The sequence below is a fragment of the Lutjanus erythropterus genome, chromosome 15 (genome assembly GCF_056507025.1).
Source record: "Lutjanus erythropterus isolate fLutEry1 chromosome 15, fLutEry1.hap2, whole genome shotgun sequence".
In the NCBI taxonomy this organism is placed as follows: Eukaryota; Metazoa; Chordata; class Actinopteri; order Lutjaniformes; family Lutjanidae; genus Lutjanus; species Lutjanus erythropterus.
This window is the reverse complement of record NC_139331.1, coordinates 4,965,051-4,988,465: the sequence shown is the minus strand read 5'-3', so window position 1 is coordinate 4,988,465 and position 23,415 is coordinate 4,965,051. Positions and strand designations below refer to the sequence as shown.

The 23,415-nt window shown below is 38.8% G+C and overlaps 3 protein-coding genes across 3 annotated transcripts in view; 2 read left to right on the top strand and 1 right to left on the bottom strand.

Moving 5' to 3' along the window:
• The window catches only part of cenpe (centromere protein E), a 28,663-nt gene extending 24,940 nt beyond the window's left edge, over positions 1–3,723 (top strand). The window contains 4 exon segments of the mRNA XM_084736938.1: positions 946–1,081; positions 1,163–1,530; positions 1,624–1,662; positions 3,553–3,723. Coding sequence (XP_084593064.1) covers positions 946–1,081; positions 1,163–1,530; positions 1,624–1,662; positions 3,553–3,629 — 620 coding nt within the window. The 3' untranslated portion in view covers positions 3,630–3,723.
• Positions 3,724–4,811: 1,088 nt separating this feature from the next.
• Positions 4,812–10,762, top strand: rad51 (RAD51 recombinase). The gene is made up of 10 exons (XM_084736937.1): positions 4,812–4,917; positions 6,003–6,089; positions 6,269–6,406; positions 6,726–6,843; positions 7,028–7,119; positions 7,726–7,820; positions 8,575–8,688; positions 8,884–9,013; positions 9,166–9,287; positions 9,366–10,762. Exons 2-10 carry the CDS (start codon positions 6,006–6,008, stop codon positions 9,487–9,489), a joined length of 1,017 nt encoding a protein of 338 aa, XP_084593063.1. The 5' UTR covers positions 4,812–4,917; positions 6,003–6,005; the 3' UTR covers positions 9,490–10,762.
• A 2,270-nt stretch (positions 10,763–13,032) lies between these two features.
• Positions 13,033–22,223, bottom strand: rmdn3 (regulator of microtubule dynamics 3). The gene is made up of 12 exons (XM_084737875.1): positions 21,514–22,223; positions 20,015–20,204; positions 18,823–18,963; positions 17,260–17,614; positions 15,581–15,683; positions 15,130–15,190; positions 14,952–15,027; positions 14,757–14,834; positions 14,500–14,598; positions 14,133–14,186; positions 13,966–14,046; positions 13,033–13,495 (listed from the first exon to the last, which is right to left on the bottom strand). Exons 1-12 carry the CDS (start codon positions 21,713–21,715, stop codon positions 13,436–13,438), a joined length of 1,500 nt encoding a protein of 499 aa, XP_084594001.1. The 5' UTR covers positions 21,716–22,223; the 3' UTR covers positions 13,033–13,435.
• Between the last annotated feature and the right edge of the window lie 1,192 nt (positions 22,224–23,415).

Here is a 23,415-nt window from a genome sequence, read left to right as displayed (position 1 = left end):
CTGCACTCAGATTAACAGGAAATAATACTGAATAGTATGGTTAAGATTTTAGATGTCGGTGATGACGCAACGTTATGTAGCAGGCAAAGTCCTGAGCGTAATGCACAGTACATAATTACTTAGGAAACCTAACAGTATTGGTATGAAAGAATGAATTCAGTATTTATAGCTGCTAGCCTGCTGCTAACACTAGGAACTTTCTTAACCAACCAGACAAGACTCAACAGCTCATATCTTAAGTTCCTACCACTAGAGTAACATGGCACTTAATTGATAGTTGGTTTGCAAAAAATAAAGCTGTAACTGACTTTACTTGTGCAATCAATTAATTATTAATTAATTATTTTTTATGATGAATGATGTATAAAATGCCCAAAAAAGCAAAAAATGCTCACCACAATTTCTCAGAGGCCAAATTAACTGTGTCACGTTGCTTTTTTTGTCCAACAAACAGTTCAAATCCCAAAGACTCTTCATTTACTGTCATAAATGACAAAGAAAAGCAGTAGATCCTCACATTTACTTTACTGGTTGTACACAATGTTGTCACCCTAAAGACTGTGGACTGGTTTGGCAGTGCATTTTTTTTAACTCTCATTGTTTCCACCCAGTTTTTGCAACAAAATCTGAGGTTGTCCTCAGTCCTCTAGTGAGCAAAGCATTTAGAAACAGACTTGTAAGACTAGAAATGATTAAGCAATTATCAAAACAGCTGGCAACTAATTGTCTTTCAATCACTTAATCAACTAATCATTGCAGCTTTAAATGAGTTCACTCCTGACACCTGCCAGGCTGTTTAATGGAGCTGGGAATAGGTGGTGTGTATTAGCTTGTTATGTGTTTTTTTGTTTTTTGTTTTTTTTTTCTTTATGTCCAGAGGTGGTGCTTAAAGTGTATTTGCTGCCCTTTTAAAGAGGAACACTGATGTATTTGTACTGAATTCAGTCCTGCAGGGTAAAGATCTTCATGACAGACTGACCAACCCCAGAGGTTTAGTGATCCAGAGCAGCATCGCTCAGGAGAAGACCAAACTGGAGGAGGAGGTCAAACAGCTTAAGCTGAAAATAGCCGAGCTGGAAAGGTAAGATGAACCACTGAGGACAGTTGATGTGATTCAAGACTTCTTTCAGTCCAGCTGACACCTGTCCTTTTGTCCCATCAGCTTGGTGTCCAGTCAACACGCAGAGATCAGCAAATGGAAGAGCAGAGCCATCAAGCTCAAAGTGAAGAACAAGACCGAGGTGGACAGGCCTCCATCACCCTGCACTCCAACAAAGAGGGGCCTCCCCATGACCTCCGACTCCTCCAACTTCATCAGCTCACCCAAGAAGTTTCTGATTACTCCTAAGAAAGTCCTGGCCTCCCCCAGGAAGGGTGTGGAGTCTCCCATGAGGCTGCTGGACTCTCCAAAGGTCTCTGGGCTCGACTCCCCCAAAAGCCGGTTCTTTGACATGGGTGGGAGCTCAGAGATGCTGTCCAGAAACTGTCCCAAGCAGTTCTTTGATAACTCCAGCCTTGGAACCATTCCAGGTAAGCGTGTGTAAAGTTCTCCTCCCTGTACTGTTGTCTGTCTGCTGGTCTGAAAGTCATAAAGACAGTCATAAAGCTGTTTGTTTTTACCAGAGGTGGCCGATGTTCCTGATAGACCAGAGGCAGAGGAGGGTAAATGCTTTAGTATCACTGTTTGTCTGTTGGGGTCATCACTGAGGGTTCACTAACAGAAGCATGTGGTGTTGGGACGTCACCAGTCTTCCACTGAGCCTTAAAACATGAATCACAACTCATGAATGTACTTTTCCTTTTGTCTTTATTTTTTCTCTTATCCTGAGACACTTTTGGTTATAGTTGAGTTGTCCACGTATTTATCAGGTTTGTGTGCAGGACTGAGTGCCTGCAGACCAGGCATTACAAGAAAACTCACCATATAGAAGTTTATTCCCAATATAAATGAGTGTGGTAATATTTTTCTTGTTATTGGAAAAGTTAATTTTGAATTGAAGTCCTTGCGCCATTCATTTTTATTTCAACTATCATGGGAACCCTGGAAATATTGTGGAGTTAAAATGGTATATGTATAATAACCAGTAGAGGGAGCTGTTATTTAAACCTCATAGGTTGCAGTGGGAGAATAAAATCCATTTTAATGAAATGTCTCATAAATGATTATGTCAAATTGCTGGATTTTTGAAATGGGAAGGAACCTTTGAAAACTGCTAAAACTCACACAAAAGTTTAAAATCAGACTCCTGAGTTTCTCCTCAGTGTGCTGATGTCTGGATCAGCCCTCAGTTTACTCTTTCTGCCCAAAGTGCAGTAAACTTAAATTCTCAGAGAGTTTTTTCCAACAACATGAGTTTCCATAAGAAGAACAAACAGATCCTAACAAGAAAGGCTAAGGATTGATCAGAAAAATCAAAAAATACACAGTGAGCCAGTTGAAATCATTACAAGAGAATTCAAAATTTTAAAATACTTCACTCAGTTTCAAGCAGGACCAGTAGAATATATTAGCCCTGAAATGGGACCCAGCTACTTCATAGCAGAGTTTGACAGCCAATATGTCTGTTCATATTCCAGAATAACAAGTCAATATGACGACTTTGACCATTTTCATCAGCTCTCTCTCCTCTCATCTGAAATGCGATGTGCTCAAGCCACAGTAGCAGAGCATAACACTATTACTTACTAGAAAAGAAGTGGGGATAAGACACTTCACTGTAAATACAGCACTCTGTGTGATCGGGGCTATGTACAAGTGCTCAAAAAATGTAATATTCTATTTCCTTATTTGGTTTATGCTGGCAAACCTAAACTGTTCACTCAGTATTGGCTGATATGCAGAGTTCAAGCACCAGACTCTGTAATGGGAAATAAAAATGATACTGGAACGTCTCTCAGAGCATCTCAGTTCTTCTCTGTTAAAGTGTATCACACTATACTGACACATGTTTTTTTTTTTTTTTTTTTTTTTTTGGCATGTTTGTTCATTCTGTTCAAACCCAGTATTTCTCCACAGCTGCAGATAAAGGCTACACTAGTATTAATATTATACTATTTGTAGAATTAGATTCAAGTAGGGCTGCAACTAACTGCAATGACACCCTTAAATGTTTTGTTTCACTCACAACCCAGATACTTAGTTTTCTGTCAGAGAGGAGTAAAGAAACCAAAAAATATTCACATTTAAGAAGCTGAAATTCTTTATTTCTATTCTTTATTCTTTTTTCTTTAAAAAAAAAATTCAAACTGATTAATTTTTAAAATAGTTGGTGACTAATTTAATAATCAATTAATCATTGCAGCTCCAGATTCAAGTGGTGTTACATTTAATACATTAATTTGATATCAGCATCAATGTTTTGCTTATTAATGAGAAGTAAACAACAAACACACTGACTGAAACACTTGATTGCAACCTCTACTGTTTGTTACTGGTTGGTTTAAGAATTCTGTGAACATCACAGCTACTGACAGATGAAGAGCAGTTAGATGAATTTTATATTTCTGTTACTTGTGAACAGTTTTGTCTAATAAATGTTTTGTGTGTTGCAGATGCTTCTGTGGGTGCAGACGGAAAGGAGTGGTGGCCTCAGTCTCCAAAACCAGAGGAAATGTGCAACACCCAGTAACACATTCCAGCTGTGCAATATTTAATGTCTGTCTTTTAATTGTTTGTTTTTATGTTTGTTTTTAGTTGAATAATAAAGCATCTTGTTCAAGGAAGTGACTCTTTTGCTTCATTCACATTCAGTCCAGTGACTTTGTTTCTTTGAACCAAAGTACTTGCTGTATGTGACAGTTTTAGATTTATTTAACATTGTTAATGTGCTGGTTTGTGAGTCTTTGTGGGGAGGAAAATATCTACATAAGGCGAGGGAGGATCTGTTTACCTTTAGACAGGACCAGCCTCAAGAGAAGTGGCTGTCCTCCCTTGTGTAGCTTACAGTGAAGCGTCAGAGGCAGAATTGAAACTGTGATGCTGATCTTTCTCTAGAGGTCTTATAGTGGTCTTGGTGTAACGTTTCTACTGAAGATATACAAACAATCAAGTAGTAGTTTAGTTGCAATAGAGTGAGGAATAATTAAATGAAAACACCCATTTGTAGAGCTTGTGCACACTGGCCTGAGACTGCTAATAAATACTGGAATAGTCACAAAACCCCACTCGACATAATAAAAAAGATCATTCATTTTTGTGACAGAGCAAGTGTAACACTGTAGTATCTTATAAGAAATGAGAATCCTTGAATATTAAAATATTGAGTTAAGGGGCAATTCATTCCCAAAATACATATTTTCCCCCTACATTTTAGTGCAGTTTATCCATGTATATTGGGGGTCAGCAATCTGCAGCTCTTTTTCCTCTCTCCTGTGGCTTTGATGAAAAATTATATGGAAATGAATAATGGTTGTTTTATATATAAATTTATGTATTTAGGCATTTAAATGTATTTTCTCAAATCAATGGAAAATTTAGACAATAACCTTAGATGTCAATTGCATTCGTACACAAAAGAAAATATGTTGATTTTTATGACATATTGCAAGTATAACCTGTAAATCATTTCTCTCTGTTTGTGTAATCAGTATTTAATTTATTTTGTTCTTTATTTAACTTATGCACTATTTAATTTTTCTGTTGTGTTGTATGTACACACTCTTGACTATAATTCCTGTTCATATGATGAGTTAAGAACATCAAACTTAAGACCTATTGTTACAACTTCTAAAATGAAATCCCACATCTTTTACTTTGAAGGAGTAAAGTTGGTTTCCTGCATTCATGAAGACCAATCAGAACGCTTGTCAGCGGCGGCGTCGTTACGTACAACGTCAATACGGTGCGCGCGGGACCTTTGGTTATCCAACAGTCGAGTTTGCAGGAAACAAGAAGGCAGCTGGAGGCAAAACCTGCAGGTATGTCAGAAAAGGTGTATGTTTTTACGACATATGATTAGTATACAAAGTTAAGACACAAGTATTGACTTGTACTGAAGTCGACACTTCGATGTTGCCGCGTTGTTAGCTAGTTTGCGGGAGTAAACGTCAACTCCATAGCTAAAACTGATGCGAAAACAGCGCTAATGCTAATAAGCTAACATCTCAAGTAATTGTGTTCAAATGCTAATGAGACTTCAAATAAAGCTGCTTCAGAACACAAGTTATACCGGCTGTGAAGATAACGGTCTTCTTTTCTAGTTTCCACGGTAATTTGTTAAAATTTTTTAACAAAGATGTCAACGTCAGTCTTAAATTTTGCTAAGACCTGACTAATTTAGCAAATTATGTGTACTAAAGCTGTGTGACGAAATTTACATTACGATTTGATACTTTTTAAATTTAACTAATGGTGCTGTCATATATTAATGTTACTGAGCTACATTACACGGAGGGAAGTAAACCATGCAAATGAAGGCATTCACCGCCTATTATATTCAGTCGGAATATTGAAAGATATCTATTGTATATAGGTTTAATTTTCTGAATATTTTCCTGAGCTGTTTCTCAGCCTTTAATAAATCAGGACATGTACTGACATGACATCCCTGAGCTCTTCCATAGCAGCTCTCTGCTCACTTTAGTTAGGACAGGACTAGAGCTGCAACGATTTATCGAATAATGGTTTATTAATTTAATTGTCAACTATTTTTGTTAATATTAATCAGTTTGAGTTACATTTTAAGAAAAAAAGTCCAATTTCTCAGATTCCAGCTTCTTAAATGTGAATACTTTATGGTTTCTTTAGCTACTTCTTTATGACAGTAAACTGAAGATTTTTGACTTGTGAACGAAACAAGACATTTGTGGAAGTCATTTTAGGCTTTAGGTCACACTGATCAACATTTTTCACCATTTTCTGACATTTTATAAATGAAACTACTAATGGATTTATCAGCAAAATAATCAGATTGATCAACTGTGGAAATAATTGCTAGTTGCAGTCCTGGACAGTACTATCACCATCACCTGTCACTGAGTTTCCTCTCTGTTTCCCCACTCAGATCATGGCTATGAGCAGCGAGGCCCGGGTGCAGGCAGAGGTAGAGGAGGAAGAGAACTTCGGGCCACAGCCTCTATGCAGACTGGAGGTGTGTATCCTGACACACACTGTTCCTTATACGGAACTTAGAAGAATTTTTATCTTGCATTTTCAGGTTTTCTTTGGGGGAGTAAGTTGCCTGTTGAGGAAACAAACAACGTTTGCAGTTTTCTCTCTCCCAATGAAGTTACGCTCAACTGTCTCCTCTTTCAATGTCTCTGCATGCAGCAATGTGGAATCAGTGCCAGTGACATCAAGAAGCTGGAGGACGCAGGATTCCACACCATCGAGGCGGTGGCCTATGCACCCAAGAAGGAGCTGCTCAACATCAAGGGCATCAGTGAGGCCAAAGCCGACAAGATTCTGGTAAGTTATTCATGAGCTGTCACTGGACTGTCCTGATGCAGCAGTTAACCAACCTGCTGCTCTTCTTGTGAGGACAGATTGCTTAGTATGACTAGTTACTAATCAGTGTGTCCTAACATTTTTTTTGTGAGGACAAATATGGAAATGGTGATATTTAATATGCTAATATATACAATGATACAAATATATCTGTGTTAAAATATCTACCCATATATCCAGCCAGTTCAGCTGTACTTCATGTGCTTTGTCAGGCACCCAAAATCTATTTAGTAATTCTACAGCAACCAGTTTTCATTTCCTTTGTTTCCTTCCCTGTCAGACTGAAGCTGCCAAACTTGTGCCCATGGGTTTTACTACAGCTACTGAGTTCCATCAGAGGAGAGCAGAGATCATCCAGATCTCTACAGGCTCCAAGGAGCTCGACAAACTCCTGCAGGGTTCGTACATCTCATGTTATCATCCAGAAATTCAGCCTGATTATCACCCTGACAATCTGATTATTATCAGTGGTTAGTAACCCCCCAGCACAGACTGGACCAACCACGGTCCAGGTCTTTAACTCCAGACAGGTCAGGAGGAACAATAAGCCCTGTTTCATTTGACTTGTGTTTTCTCCTGCAGGTGGGATTGAGACGGGCTCCATCACAGAGATGTTTGGAGAGTTTCGGACGGGGAAGACCCAGCTGTGCCACACGCTCGCCGTCACGTGTCAGGTAGAATCCACACTGACTGCAGAGAGTGTTTACTCTGCCAGGACAGCCTCAGTGGTGTTGTGTAATTAGGGATGTCACAATTTCAATAGTGAATCAAAAATGGATCGAAATGAGCTCGCAATTTCAAGACTCAAAAAGCAGAATCACTGATTTTCCCAGTGTTTGTTTTTCTTTCCACCTGCTTGTGGCTACTGGCATGTGTCCAAAGAAAGAAGCAACACTTCAAGGATGACACAGCGTAGCTTACCGGCTGTTAAATACCATACAGACAATCTTTATAAAGAAGAATTTGAAATGTAAATGACAATTGTCAGGGCATAAAACCAATCCTCTGTTGATCTTTACTAATCAAGCCATGACAGTCTAATAGTGGGATAACTCTCAGTAAAAAATAAAAAATGTTTAAATTAAAAAATGTTATCAAATTGTGACCTTAAAATTGAAAGTCATGTCAAATGATGGATTTGGAGAATCATGGCACCCTTATATATAATATAGTGTGATTCACTGGGCTTTACAGACAGTAAAGAAAACTTACAGTATACAGAACAAAGTGTCTTTTATTGGTTCTGGTTATTTTTTGAGCCCTGTCCTCTGTGTCCACAGCTGCCCATTGATCAGGGGGGTGGAGAAGGTAAAGCCATGTACATTGACACAGAGGGAACCTTCAGACCAGAGAGACTCCTTGCCGTCGCTGACAGGTCAGTCAGAACATTTCATTTGCAGTCCTAGCAGACTAGAACTCAACAATTTTGTTTTGTCTTTGTTTTTTTTAGCCCTACATTCGTTGTTGTTGTGGCAAAATATTCCATGATGGGGGAAAGCTTTAATTATATATATATATATATATATATACATATATATATATATATATATGTATATATATATATATATATATATATATATATATATATATATATATATATATATATATATATATATATATATACATATATATATATATATATATGTATATATATATATATATATATATACATATATATATATATATATATATATATATATATATATATGTAAAATCTCATAGCTGAAAAATTTAGAAGGTTAAGGCATATTAAAATTTGGGACAGCTAGCATTTTAATATCAGTGGTGGATATTTCATATATTGTTTGTCAGACCACCTCATAAAGAAGTAGTCATTAAAAGAAACGGTTTAATTTTTCTTTTTAGATTATAATTAAGTTCAGTATGAATTTATTTATTGTAAATTTGCTGGTTTACTGTTTGTATTGTTACACTCTTGCACTCTTGTTTTGGGTTGCTTGATTTTTCACTTCTTTGCTTTATGAAGTTAATTTCGAGCTAAGGTCTTGAATGTGTGCTGGACCCGACCGCCTCTTCAGTGCCTGCTTCTTTTAACTTGGAAAAGCCAATACAGGGCAGGAGAAAGGAGACCCGATGTTGAATGTCACATGACCCATCTCTGCTCTCAGGTACGGGTTGGTGGGCAGCGATGTTCTGGACAATGTGGCCTACGCCCGAGCCTTCAACACAGACCATCAGACCCAGCTGCTGTACCAAGCCTCTGCCATGATGGCTGAGTCCAGGTCAGTCGGTGCTCATACAGTCTTAACTTGTCCTTAACTTGTACTCAACATGCTGTTCTGTGAAAAAGGGTAAAAACAATACATATTGAGTAACTATAAAGCATCCAACAATTGCAGTCCATGTTTAGAATCTGACTGCCAAGTTGGACTACAAGACTACATGTGTCCATACTGACATGTCACTGTGTGTGTCAGGTATGCTCTGCTGATCGTGGACAGCGCCACAGCTCTGTACAGGACAGACTACTCCGGCAGAGGGGAACTGTCGGCCAGACAGGGACACCTGGGACGCTTCCTCCGCATGCTGCTCAGACTGGCGGACGAGGTAGGCAGCTGGACCTGCTGCAGGTGGACTCTCAGAGGACACTTGTGAAGACACAGTTACATTCACTCTGATGTAACTCATACAGAGTCTACATAGTTCAGATATGTGAAGGGTCTCCAACTTTTGCCTGCCTCAATCCTGTGTCTCAACAGTTCGGCGTTGCCGTGGTGATAACCAACCAGGTGGTAGCACAGGTGGACGGGGCCGCCATGTTTTCTGCAGATCCCAAGAAACCAATTGGAGGCAACATTCTGGCTCACGCCTCCACTACACGGTGAGTGAAGCAGTAGGGTAGAGGAGACATTAATAACGGTGACACCATGGTTTCATCACACTGGTCTTGTGTTTGCAGTCTGTACCTGAGGAAAGGCAGAGGAGAGACGAGGATCTGTAAAATCTACGACTCGCCTTGCCTGCCAGAGGCTGAAGCCATGTTTGCTATCAACGCCGATGGAGTGGGTGATGCAAAGGACTGAGCTGTCACCCCTGTTGGCTCAATCTTTGACTCAAGTGATGTGTGTGTGATCTGGACCGGTACTGCTGCCTTCACACAAAGCCTCAGACTGGTGGGTAATCAAGAGATGACAGGTCTTGTGTTTTTGGGGGGTTTGATGGTTTGAGAGTGGATACGACGATCCAGGCTGCAGGTCTGGCCCTCTGGATCACAGCGAGATGGAACATTTAGTTTTCTGTAAACTGAGGGCTCGTTCATTCTGAAGCACGCTGCACTCAACCAAGAAAAAAAGGAAGGAAAAACCTTTTCCTCCAGTGATGAAATAGTATCTCTTAAATTCAAGACCTGTTAGGCCTTCATGAGATACTACTTCATAATTTGTGACAGTTTTTTGATAACACTTCAATTTAAAGGATAACCTAAGTTCATGGTAAATAGGTGGTAATTACCAAGTAATATATTTGAAATTTCCTAGAAGTAACCCCTAAATTACCTCTGAATTCAATGTAAGTATGTGATAATTAATCCATTATGATACTTGTTAATTATCACATATTTATCATGAAATTTTGGGTAAATTTTCAGGTACTTTCAGAGAAAGTAACTTACCACCTACTTAAACAACATTAAAACAACACTTCCTAAACATACTTTTTGTGGGTAAATTCAAAGACATTTTTAATATGTGACTTAGTATTTACCACCTATTTACCATGAAATTACAGGACCTGTAAATTGAAGTATTACCTAGTTTTTTGTAATTATGATTTAGCATCTCGACTATTATAAATAAATCTCAATACTGAGATATTTAATTATAAGATCCATTGAATATTACATGGTTACTAAAAAGGCCTTCCATAATTACAAATTCTTAATGTAATTATTAGATCTTTATTTTGTAGTTACCAAAAAAACAGACAAACTAAAGATCTCAGAAGTCATGATTAGAAATATAGTCTGTTTTTTTCTTCGTTGAATGCAATGTGCCTCTAGTTTCATCTAAGGAGTGTACAAAAAAGTAAAAACTATTTTAAATAGTTTGTGGGATCTTTCGTTTTGTTGAGTGGTCTTTGTTTTGTGATGTCTGACAGTGAAATGTTTTGTGAGAATGCTGTTGAAATATTATTTTGCAATGAAAGAGTTCCTACAAAACTACATTTTTATGTAATTTCTACCACCACTACTGGCATGCCCCTTTTCTGTTTGTCTTTACCAGAACCTTCTGTATATAAGCTTCAAAGCTAAATTAAATCTGTTTTAGTATTAAACTTACTCATCTTATCATCAAGGAAGGATTTTGTGCAGTGTCACTGTTACTATATTGTTATTATGGATGATACATACATGCACAGGAAGGGGAGGGTTTGATTATTACATTAGTGTTTTTCAACCTGGATGTTGTTTTCCCATGGTTCCATGTGACTAACGGGAACAACAGTCTTTTTGTACATTGGTCCAGTATGGAGGCAACCTGCTGAGAAACAGGCTGCAGTGTGATCCACAGACTCAGATTGTTATTTTAAATGTCAGACGGTGACAAGCAGATACATCCTGTTTAACCAGACCAGCCAATTTATCGTTCCATTCAAACCCACCAGACTCCATTTACAGAGACGGGGAATTTTACGACCATAAAACACTCATCAAAAGTGTCTTTGTTTGTCTTTTGTCCAACAATCATCAGCTCTCAATTAAGGGTTTGTTTCGACAAAAGTCGAGTTAGTGATTGTTGGAACAGTAGAAAGACAAACCAAGATGGTTTTTTGGTGAGTTTTATTTTGTTTCTGTTAAGTTTGAAGATGACAACAATAAAATTATTGTTTCTGTAAATGGAGTTTGGGTTTGACAAGAGCAATAAAAAGCAGCCCTTTTTGGTGAACCAAAAAAGCTCTTACTCTTAAACAAAAAGGTCCATCTCTTTAGGGATACTTTCCATAATGTTGAAGTTATCCTTTAAACACATTCAACTACAAATAACAATTCATTAATACAAAAAAGAATTTTATTTATTGTTATCAGTGTGTCAGTTATGAACAGCAGTGACTGCAAAATTAACTTCAACAAGAATAAATTAATAGAAAACAAAGTGTCATTAAAATGTTAATCACAAAGTAATAAACATACTGCAGCTTCACTTTCACTTCAGAAAAATAACAGGAATGTAAACGCTCACACACACTCACAGCTCAAAGGCAGCAAATACTCTCAAAGGAAAAGTACAAAAATATTAAAGGACTTTTCAGTCACAACCAAACACAAGGCTCCATGCACTTTGTCATTTTACTCTGATGGCTGCAAAGATTCAAAGTGCGGTTGCTTTATACCATCTACACTCTCAGGGGGTCATTAAGTGATTTGAAGTTGGGGCTTCATTGGAAAAAAAAAAAAATTTGAAGACCAATAGTCTAATCAAAATACTACAGTGATATCACTGTATCTACGTAAAGGAAATGTCATTTATCTCCACTAAACAAAAACATCTGTCAAAGAGCAACTGACAGAATAAAGGGTGTACAATACAAATAAGAATAATAAATTTCATCTATGAGGAGAAAAGTCCTCTTTCCCTTAAAGCTCTTTAAAACATCCCTGATCAAACTGGATTACCAGCTCTGTTTTCACATTATCTGTACCATCACATTTATGTGACATTTATGCATATTGGGGCCTTTGGGGCCATTTTAGGTTTGAGGAAAAAAGTTATGGTGCTTGGGAGCAGAGTAATATTTGAGAAAAATCTACAAATTTATGAGAAAAAAAAACTTGGATTCTCTTGGAGTTAAAGTGGTAAATTTATGACAAGAAAACTCAGAGTGTTTTTTGTAAAGGTGGGATCAACCTCATCATCCTACAGATGTCGCTGTTTGCATCATATTACGTCTACAGTGGATTTTTTGAAATCAGGAGTCCTGTGGTACCATAAATCCCATTTGAATTATCCGTAGATGTAACCAGCTGTATCCTCACACACCAAACAACATACTGATTTGGATAGGGTGATAGTTATTGTGCATCAGGACCTGTTACTGTTCAATGATTTTCTGAGATTTTGTTTGACTTTTAATCTCAGGAACTGTCTCGAAAATTTGATTTTATAATCTCTGAGAATATCTGAGTTTTTTTCTCATACAGTTGGGATTTTTTTTTCTTGTAAATTTACTACTTTAATTTCAGAGATTGTGATGTTTTCTTGGACTGTTTGCCTTCTTCCTTAGCTCCATATGTTTTCTTAAACCTACAACAGCCCTGATATGCATTCATACATTTATCAGCCAGTGCCATAACATTTTAGTTGTGGTGGTTCCAGACGTGCTCCACAGTTGGGGGAATTTCCTCCCATCTGAGCTCTAGAAATCAGTTTCAGACCTCACATCCCGAACAGTGGAAGCAGGCTTTGGTTCTATTGTCCCCATATTGTAAAACAAAGCTCAGAGGTACCTTGGACTCACTGGTTATTTCTTACAAAAATCTAACTAAAAAATTTCCAGAAAAAAAAAAAAAAAAAGAGAGAGAGAGAGAGAAGTATACCGAGTTTAGCAGCCCATCTGCATGACTTTCATAATTTGTAATTTGGTGAACTGATCCTTTAATTATGCTTGTTAAATTAAGGTGATGGGCCTGAAAAAAAGAGTTGTGTTTAATCAGTTAAAAGGCAAAGAAACAGTTTAAAAAAAACATTAAAGATACCTTATATATTACAATATACAGTATATATTACTCAGTTATACTGACTCAATTAAGCTGCATTAAAGTTAGCAGAAAATAAATAAATATACATCAATAAACTCCATATCATTTCACAGTGACAGTATAACAAAGATATCCACCAATGAAGGGAAAGAAGGTGAGTGTTTCATCTGTAGAGTACATGTGATTGGATGAACCCTGACTGGCTGCCTGACCAGCCAATCGGTGTCATTGGTCGAGTGGCTCCATCTGCTGGATGTCAGGAGGGAAAAAAATGTTCAGATTTTTCTGTCAGTCAGGACTTGAAGCTCAGCCTCCAGGTTAGACGTCTCTTCATCCTGGGAATTAACGAAAAATGAAAAACGTGTTTATGGGCATTTTGGTTGCAAATCTGTAAATTCCTCTGCACATGTGGCAGCTTGTTCCAGCAGCTCTCGATCACCACTGAGCTTTTCTCTCTAGCTTCTTGACTTGTTTTTCCAGCACGTTCTCACAGTTTTATTCCATCTTGTTTGTATCTTACTCGTTTATTATATCTTGCTGTTTACCCTTTACATGAGATCTTGCTTTGTTATTGTTGTTTCCATTTTTTGCTACTTTAACAATACAAATTTGACCATATTGCGGGAATAATTTAGGGTTTTATCTCATAATGCATCTGAGAAATTCAAGATTTGTTTGGTTCTTACTGTAATCTGCAGAACTGACATCTGTTCACAACTCTCAAGCTATAAACACAAGTGCTGAAATACAAGTTTGGTGAGTATCATGTAGCTGCTGCAGACAGTGTATCTGTGTTTGCTCTTACATCATTAGTGTTTGTGGGCATCTTCAGAGCCAGCTCAGTCCAGTTTGTGGCCTCAGAGATGTTTCCCAGATCCTTGTGACACTAAGAGTCAAACAACAGAGTGATTAGTGTTTATCGTCCTCGCAAGCCACAATCTTAACACCCATTCAGTGGATCGGACTGGTTACCTTTGCGATGTAGAGCCTCACTGTCTTGGAGAAGCCTGGACTGAGTTCCTCTGCCTAGAACACAAGATTTTATTTATCAAACATTTTGCTTTACAATCATATGTCCATGTGGAAAACTCACACTAAATGAAAAGCCTCAAAGAGATGCTTTGAGCACCACAAGCAGAGCGTCATCTGGTCTCATTATATTGGAGTGAAGACAGACATCTTTACAGCAGATATCTCAAAAACTCTGCAACTCACACCAAACAAACCTAAATGAATAAAAAGCACTACAGGCCAGAGCAAAAATCTGTTTTTGATTTTGAATTGTTTCTTTAAGGTGCCAGTGAGAGTGAAGCAGGAGAAACCACTGACAGTGTGGTACCTTGAGGAAGTTCTCGAGGGCGTCATGCAGTGTGGAGTTGGGGGGGCTCTGGTAGAGGGCAGCAGCCGCCTTCTTCTCCAGCCAGTCCAGAGTGGATACCTGCACACACACAGACACACAATTGGCACAAAGACGTCAACCAATCGAACTCATGCCTTGAATGACATGTGACCTTTCACAGTGCTGCTATTTATTGAAAGGTCTACATGTGATCAGACCAGGTAAAGCAGGTAAAACACAGCCCTGGTTTGTCTCACCTCGTAGCACCACCTGCCCAGCAGATAGAAACACATGGGGTCATCATCTCTGAGGGCGATGGCACGCTCCAGATGCTCCTGAGTGAAGAAAAAAAAATCAATCATATGCTGCAGACAACTCAAAAGATTGAAATAGCCTGAACTTGGAACAAAATTCTTATTGGAATACCACAGATGCTGAAGTGTGCCTTTTACCTTCAGTATGTGGCTGCTCTTCAGTTTGCTGTGCATGCTCTCATGCTGGGAGGTCAGTGCTGTCAGCACAGCAAACCTGCAGCCAAAAACACACATCAAAATATGATCAAATGATCCTCAGTGGGAGTATTAACACGTACACAGAGTTGTTGAGTGTTTGTCGAGTTCACAGTCTCACCATTTGTGGCACTCTGCGTTCAGGCCGTTCTTCTTCAGGGCCAACTCTGCCTCCTCTCGACCTGCAACACCAGCTCACAGCTCACTGACACAAACTACAACAGTCTTCAAGGTGCAAACAGTCTACATCTGGTTTTTTGTTGTAAATACTTCAAACTCCCAGGTTCCTACTCTGACTGCTCACTGCACTGTTGTTTATTCCACAACCTGGGTGAGTGGACGTACATGTACTGTATGATTTGAAAGGTGGAAAACGACTGAATCAGACTGAAATACTTGTGTGACATGGATACTTTACTTTGAGTACATATGCATGTCATAACACTGTTAGGATAAAGTCTTGACCAAAGTATATATGTGAAATTTCTAAGTAAAATCAAAATAGAGGCTTTATGTTTGAGTTAATAGTTCATATAATAATCATTATATTGGGGTTCGTGTGTGTCCATTACCTTGTTGCGCATACGTCTTCTTCTCCTGCTTGTCCTCAGTGGACTCATACATATCGTTGTAGGCCCGAGCCAGTCGCCATAGAAACTCTCTGCTGTCTCCATACTGCAAGGACAGAGAAATGGTTACTGATTGGTTGAATTACTCATTCTTTGTGTGTTGAAACTAGGGTGGCAAATTGTAGGCTCATTGATCAATGAATTGATTAATCATTAGTAAAAACACATAAACATTGTGCTTATACCCCCCCCCCACCCCCACACACAGCTTTATTTCCACAGCAACATGTTGCGTATTCTGACAGAATTACACAGCTTATGAAACATATGAAGACATAAAGGCCTACATATTAAACTCATATACAGATAACATGTGGAGCACACTCATAAAAATAATCTGTCATATTTTAGATCTTTATTTTTAGTAGAATGATTAAATTTTACTTGGTGGAGCAAATTCTTAACAACCAGTCAATCGATCATCTATTAATTATTATCATCTCCCGGTGAAACGTAGCATCGAGCACTGAGTAAGACTGAGGTAGAAAAGTACTGACTGAAGTACTCTATTGATGTCAGTAGTAGTACTTTAAGGGTACTGGTATCATGTTTTTTAAACTACTCAGCCCTAATCACCACTCTATAACTTATAGCTATTACTTTGTTGGCCAAAACAGAGTTAGGTGACAAAATACTCATCTAGCACACGGTTCCTGCATCACTGGATGCAGGAAGAACAGCAGGAAAACTCAGCTCTCTCTGTGAGCACACACTGAGGAATTTATTGCTTCAGTTGACCACAATTTATCATCTGACATCCACATGATAAGAGCAGAATTCTCCCTTTAAGGGTCTTCTTTTCCTTGAGAATATATTAGACATGGGAAAGTCAACACCTTTATCATATCGGGGATTTTAACATGATCAGTTGTTGGGGTCTAACAGTGTAATGTATATTTGCAAAACATTCAGTGCAGGGTGTTCGGATCAATACGCAACTTCCTTGGTTTTTATATCTACAACTCACATATGTGCAACAGAAACTCTAGAGCGTGACTTTTACCCACAACATTTTGGCAGTGCACCAGCTGTTGTGTATCAGCTGTAGCATGCTGGGTAGTATTAGCCAAGCTCATGTAGTGAGGCTGCCCCCGGTTAGTTCCAGGAAAAACAGTCAAATCACCAACACCAAGACTAAGACGTAATTATTATCAATCATTAACAGTAACTGACACAAAAGGATTCAAGTTGAATTCTGGTGAAATTAGGACAGCATCAGTTTATTTTCCCTAAATTAATCATGTTCATTAAACTTATTTTAATTCTATATTTCTCTCCTGGTCATCCATGCCCTCAATAGGGTCCTGCCCCACAGTTTGGGAACCACTGGATCAGTGTCAAACTGTGTGCTGACACTGTTCAACGCCGCTTGGGTTTGTCTGCAGGAGTGTTTATCTCTGTGGATGTGACCAGAGTCTAAAGAGTACAGGTCAAAGTGTCTTTACATGTGCATGTCTGTCAGTCTGTTGTGCTATAAGCTGTTCAGGAATTACTAAAAGTTGAAAGTCTTACCATGAAGCATTACTGACATTTGTTATTTCTTTATGTTATTTCTTTTTTTTCTCATTGACAATATGTCAATATTCTCTTCATGATCAGTGAGTCAGAATTGTGTCCCTCACCTCGGCTCTGTTGTCCAGCAGCAGACGGAAGCCCTCTGCCTTCAGGCTGGCGTCTCCTGTGTGGAGGATGTCACTCTGAGCCAGGAGGAGAGCCAGCTCCCCACTGGGAGCTTCAGTCACCAGCTGCAGCCTCCTTTCATCTTCTTCTTCTTCTTCTTCCTCGTCCTCCTCATCCTCCTCCTCTAGCCCCCTCTCCTCCACCTCTTCTTCCTGGGAGTCATCCTTGCGGAGGGTGAGGACGGTGGCGCAGCTCTTGTCCTCCTCTTCCTCAGACTCCTGCTCGGGCTCCCGCTCACCTTCCTCTTTGTCCGTGTCACGATCCGTGTAGTCCGACTCGGCGTAGGCCGTCGAGTACCTGGGACATACATGGAGGGTCATGGAGGTGAGTGGAATTCTCACAGCAGTGAAAAATTACATCTGAAAAGTTCAGCAGCACTGTCAGTGTTGTTGTTACCCTGCAGAATCCACAGAGCAGAACAGCTGCTACAGGGGTTTTGGTAGAAACTGCTCACAATGTTTAGGACACAAACTGTGGTCTCATTTTGTGTCTCAGAATAAAAAGCTGAACAAGTGAATTTAAAATGCTAGATCACAAACATAAATAAATAAATAAGTAATAATAAATGTCACTGTGTGTTGTACTCAGATGTTCCATTCCATTTTTTCCAATACCTGAACTTTAAGGGCTGCAACTATCAATTATTCGATTAGTTGTCTACATAAAATGTCAGACATAGGCAAAACATGTTGTTCAGTGTTTCTCAAAGCCCTAAAGTCCTAAAATGCCTTGTACTGTCCACAACCCAAAGATATTCAGTTTACTGTTATAAAGAAGTAAAAAAGTAGTGGAATTATTCTCAACTCCTCCACTTACTCTCAAGGCCCAACGCTGCTCATAATATTGGAAAACCCAATCTCTTGGTGTCTGATAAGCGTTTAAACTCTTGGATCTGTTACTCCAGCTCGCCTTCCTGAATTGTATTTTATTCTCTCCAGTCACTGTTTGAGCACAGTGCAGTGTTCATTGTAAACACCCAGCAGGAATGAGTGTCACTTAGTTACTTAGCATCAGCCACACATGGCACCAGTTAACCGTCTGGACAGATTAACAGGAATTATCTGGTGAAGCTTGTTAGGAAGCCTATTAAAAAGGCCACAAACCTGGATGTCAACCTGACCTGCTCCTGCACAATGTTACAACACTGCTGCACTCAGAGGCCATTACTCAAAGCCTCTTTTTGGTATTTAGGAAGGCAAATTATTTTGTCCTCTTAATCTGCCCCACAAGGCAAAGACACAAACAACAACAACAAAAATAATTTAAAGCTGCACTGATCAATATTTTTGAAGTGACAATGGATCAAATAACTGTGAGTCAGGGCAGAAATGATACTAAATATTGGACAATCAGTTAATGCAGCTTTCAAAATGTTACTGCTCATCAATCATATATATAATGTAGTATGATATGAAAAGGTGCCACCAGAAACACAATTTAAACGATATCCCAAATCTCCAAAACCAAGTGAGCAGACTGATTTTGAGCACCACCCCAAGACGTACCCTCCTTCACTGGTCTCTTCATACGCGCTGGCCATGCCCTGGCTGGCGGTGAAGTAGATGGAGCTGGAGCTGGTGGAGTCTGTGCGCTCCCTGTGAACATGGCGCCGCCGCCGTACCCGCTGACTGTCCTCCACTCCCTTTCTGAATGTGGATGAGGAGGAGGAACACACACACACACACACACACACACCAGTCAAACAACACCAGCTACCTCCGTGTGGAGAACCAGCTTCACTGCATATCATTCATGTAACAGCCTGGTTATTGGAACATTCTGCTCTCTTTAGATGCTAAATGAAGCTGCTAGAGCCAAATCCACATTCTGTGCCTTTCAGTCAAAGACTTCGTCAACTGAGCTGCAACAGAAACATTGGCAGAATGTTTTTACCAAGATTGAAGTTTCGAGGGACTTGTTGTTGATCTTACTAATATTTATCACCATATTTGCAATAGAAAATATAACCAGCGTCACCTTAATTAAAAAAAATCAAATGCAACTGACATAAACAATAAATGATCTTTTCAAGATTCAAGAGATTTTAATTATTAAGGTGATGTTAGATAGACAAACACTAGTTGAGCTAGTTCACACAAGAGAGCATGCATTACATAATCTTCTGTAACATTTTTTGAAGCTTTCTTTTCGAGCTCTTTCTTCAGTTTCAAACATATTGACGTTTTCACTTTTCCTTCATCATTTAGTGTTTTTAGTTTGCTGTTCATTCTCATTTTAACTGTTCTAATTTAATAATTGGGACAATGCTGTGTGGTGCGTTTTTTTTCTGTCAGATATCTGTTAACTGTAACAGCAGAAAATCACTTCCTCTGCTAAATATATGAAAGAGCAACACAGCCTTTGGTTGGCTCAGTGTCCCCTCACATTTTCTAATTTTATAAAAAGTATCTTTCAAAGAGAAATTCCTTACATCTTCACTGAGTTACACTGTATGTGTCGGTTTCATGCCTGCATTAGAGATATATATATTAAGAAACTCAAATACAACAAATAACACACTTCCCAGTAACTTACCATGATATATTTGAATCACTGGGAGTACTAAGTTTGCAGTATTTCAGATTTAAACAGTGTCATCACAATATGATTCAGTTCTGATGTCCCTAAAAAAACATATTATTTAATATCAGACTCTAAGAAGGCAGATGCTATCCAGCTCAGCAGACTCTGACTCACTTGACGTCCTGGATGATCTGCAGGGCGATGTCCTGAAGGCCGCCTCTCAGCTCAGCCACCTCAGTGCGCAGAGAGGACACGCAGTTCAGCACCTGGTCCAGCTGGTTCCTGAGCTCCAGCTGCTGCTCTGGAGACAGACCCTGCACCACTGCCTCCACTGCTGCCAGAGCCTGCTGCTGAGCCTCCAGCTCTGGATGAAGAGAGACAGACACAGAACATGTAAGACATGTTTGCATTTATGTCAGTCTTGTACCTCTAAATCTGCCCCAATCCCTAATGGATCCATTTCTCTATTCCCCCCCCCCGTTTATCCAGGCTGAGGTGGCAGCAGGCTATGAAAGGCAGCCCAGATGTCCTTCTCCCAGCTCCTCACACTTGCAAGGGAAGGTGTACTGTCATGTGCACTCCTACACTCCTGGCAGGCAAAGGCAGGGACACTGGCATGCTAACCCCAGACTCATTCATCTTTTCAGTACCAGTGTTCATACTAAATATTTAAGGGGTTACAGAGATAGTTGGAAGGGCAGCCCCAGCAAGATGGGTTTGAACCCGCTGGCTGGCTGGCTGGGATCTTTCATTTTTTAAGAAAAAATGTCAAACATTTGCCAGTTCCAAACTCTTAAATGTCAGGATTTGCTGCTTTTCTTTGTCATTTAGGACAGTAAATGAAAGTCTTTTGGTTTTGGACTGTTGGTTGGACAAAAGAAGTAATTTGAAGGCGTTACTTTGGCCTCTGGAAAATTGTAATGAGCGTTTTTGACTTTGACATTTTATAGGCTAAGCAATTAATTGGGTAAATAATCATCAGATTACTCAATAATTAAAATAATTACTACTTGCTTATCTATTCTTAAATGTAAGGATTTGCTCTTTTTTGTCATTTATGACAGTAAATAAAGAGTCTTTAGGTTTAGAAAAGTTGGCTGGACAAAATAGCCATTTGAAGACATCAATCTGAGCTCTGGGAATAGAGCTGCAACAAGTAGTAAATTAATCATTTAGCTGTTGACTACTCAATTATTATTTTGAAAATCGATTAATCATTTTGAGTCATCTTTTAAAATATTACTTACTCCTCTATGTCAAAACAACACATTTGAGGATATCATCTTGAGCCTTGATCAACATTTTTCACAATTTTCTGACATTTTATTTCCTAAACAACTAATCAATTAATCGAGAAACTTATCTGAAAATGATAATAGTTAGGTGCAATTAAATAGATGGTGCCTATTTGGTAGATTAAACGACTGATCGATTAATCATGACAATAATTTACAGGTTAACCGATAATGAAAGTAATAGCTGTAGCCCTAGTGGATAGATTGCTATTACGCAGTTGAAACCAAGCATCTCTTTCTCTCTCCATCTTTCTCTCTCTCTCTCTCTCTCTCTCTCTCTCACACACACACACACACACACACACACACACACACACACACACACACAATCTTCCTGACACACTGGTGTTAGTGCCAGGCGGAGCTGAGCCAACCCACCCTGAGCATCCAGCGTCTCCCGCAGCAACGTCGCTCCATCCGGACCGTCAAACAGCCGCGGAGCTGGCCGGGCCTCCAGCACCACTCTCTGGGCTTTTCTCCTGCTGATCTCTCTGTAAATGATGAAGGCAATCAAGCCCAAGCCGGCTGTAGCCCCTACAGCGAGCCCGATTAACCCGTTCCTACCCAGCGGCATGTTCATGTTTCTACACTCCGTAGACGCGCGTCGTTTATAACTGTCGTTTACGTTACAAATACCACTTTATATGTCCCTAACCATGGCTTGCCGTGATGAACCTCAGGGTGTCATCGACATGACTTGAGTCTCTTCACGAAAATAACCCTCGTTGAGAAAACAGCACGGGGGATGCACGCTCGCTGCTAGCACGTTAGCCTGATGTCACTAGCCTTTGGCGTTCACTGGCTAATATCCAACACAGTGACGACTTTTAATAAGCTTAACGCAGATGTTAAAATGGTCTTTGAGACCTCACATATATATTTCTACGACACGTTTTAAAGCCAAAAGAGTCCGTTTACATATTACGAAGTAGTGCCAATGTTAGTAGGCCAGCAGCAGTGATGCTATGGAAATATATAACGTCAGTACATCACATCAGTACCTCCTGTCAACGAGGCTAGCGCGTGGGAAAATAACTTCCGTTTCCCAATTTCAAAATAAAACGAATAGAGGTACGACCTTCAAAATAAGGGCTCTTTTTCAGTACAATTTGGTTTCGGTTCCTGCAGCAACATTTTATTGACGTAATAGACCGTTTTTACAGCTGCCACTTGAAATAGTATGATAAACACACCAATGATTCTAATTAAGGTTTTGTTCCATTTAGTTTTGCAAAGTTTTTAGCCAGTTAGCTAACATGCACAACAGAAGCACCCTGACTCACCTTAATTAGTATCATTGGTAACAGCTGTGTTTACTATTTCATGTCAGAATGGCTGCTGTTAAAAAGATCTGTGTTGTTTGTAATATTGACTGTCTTGACCACAAAAATACCTTCTGACAAACAAGGTCAAATGGTACTACTACTACTAATAATAATGATAATAATAATAAATAAATAGCTCTTTCTGTTAATTAGATCCTGTTTATTTTGGTATTGTAAGTGGAAATACAACTGTGGAAATAACTTTGTAGCTGACAACATTTTTTTTAATTTACTCTTTGAATACTGTTAATGCAAATTTTCCTATTAATCTAATTTTACTTCTTGCTAAATTGCACTCTCACAAATGAAATTTTACAAACAGAAACCATCAATCCTTGTACTATAATACACTATTTATTGTGTCTGTTGTCCTTTTCTGTATTTTCTCAGTGCTTCATCTGTTCTTGTATGATTTAGATGTTTTCTTTGATAAAATGTATATGGTGACAATTTGAAATAAAGATTTGTTTTTGATATTGCAAAATATAATGGCACTAAAATAAAACTTGTATTTACAGACAGTTACATGTTAAGTATAATACCTATAAATATCTAAATTATGAGATATTTGGTCACAGTTATTAGACAGTATGTCAAAATTATGAAACTCAGCCAATAGGTTTAATTTGCTAAATCCAAGGTAGATGCCTATGTACTCTGAATTCTAGGTTATGAAAAGTTATGAGAAACTAAATAAAAGTCATGACTTACTGAGTTAAAATGATTTTCTAAGTCGCATGTATCTATTACTAGCATATTTGTCAGTGAAGTACATTTAATTGTTATAAGTCATATAATTGCTTACAGGTACTACTGAACTAATCAGCCTAATTTTTTGTGCACATTCATGACTGTATGCTGAAGGACCTCTGTGATTTACAATTCCCGAAAAATCCTAAAACCCTTTTTAAATTACTTTTATGTTTTTATGGTTGGAGGCTTTATGTGTTGTGTA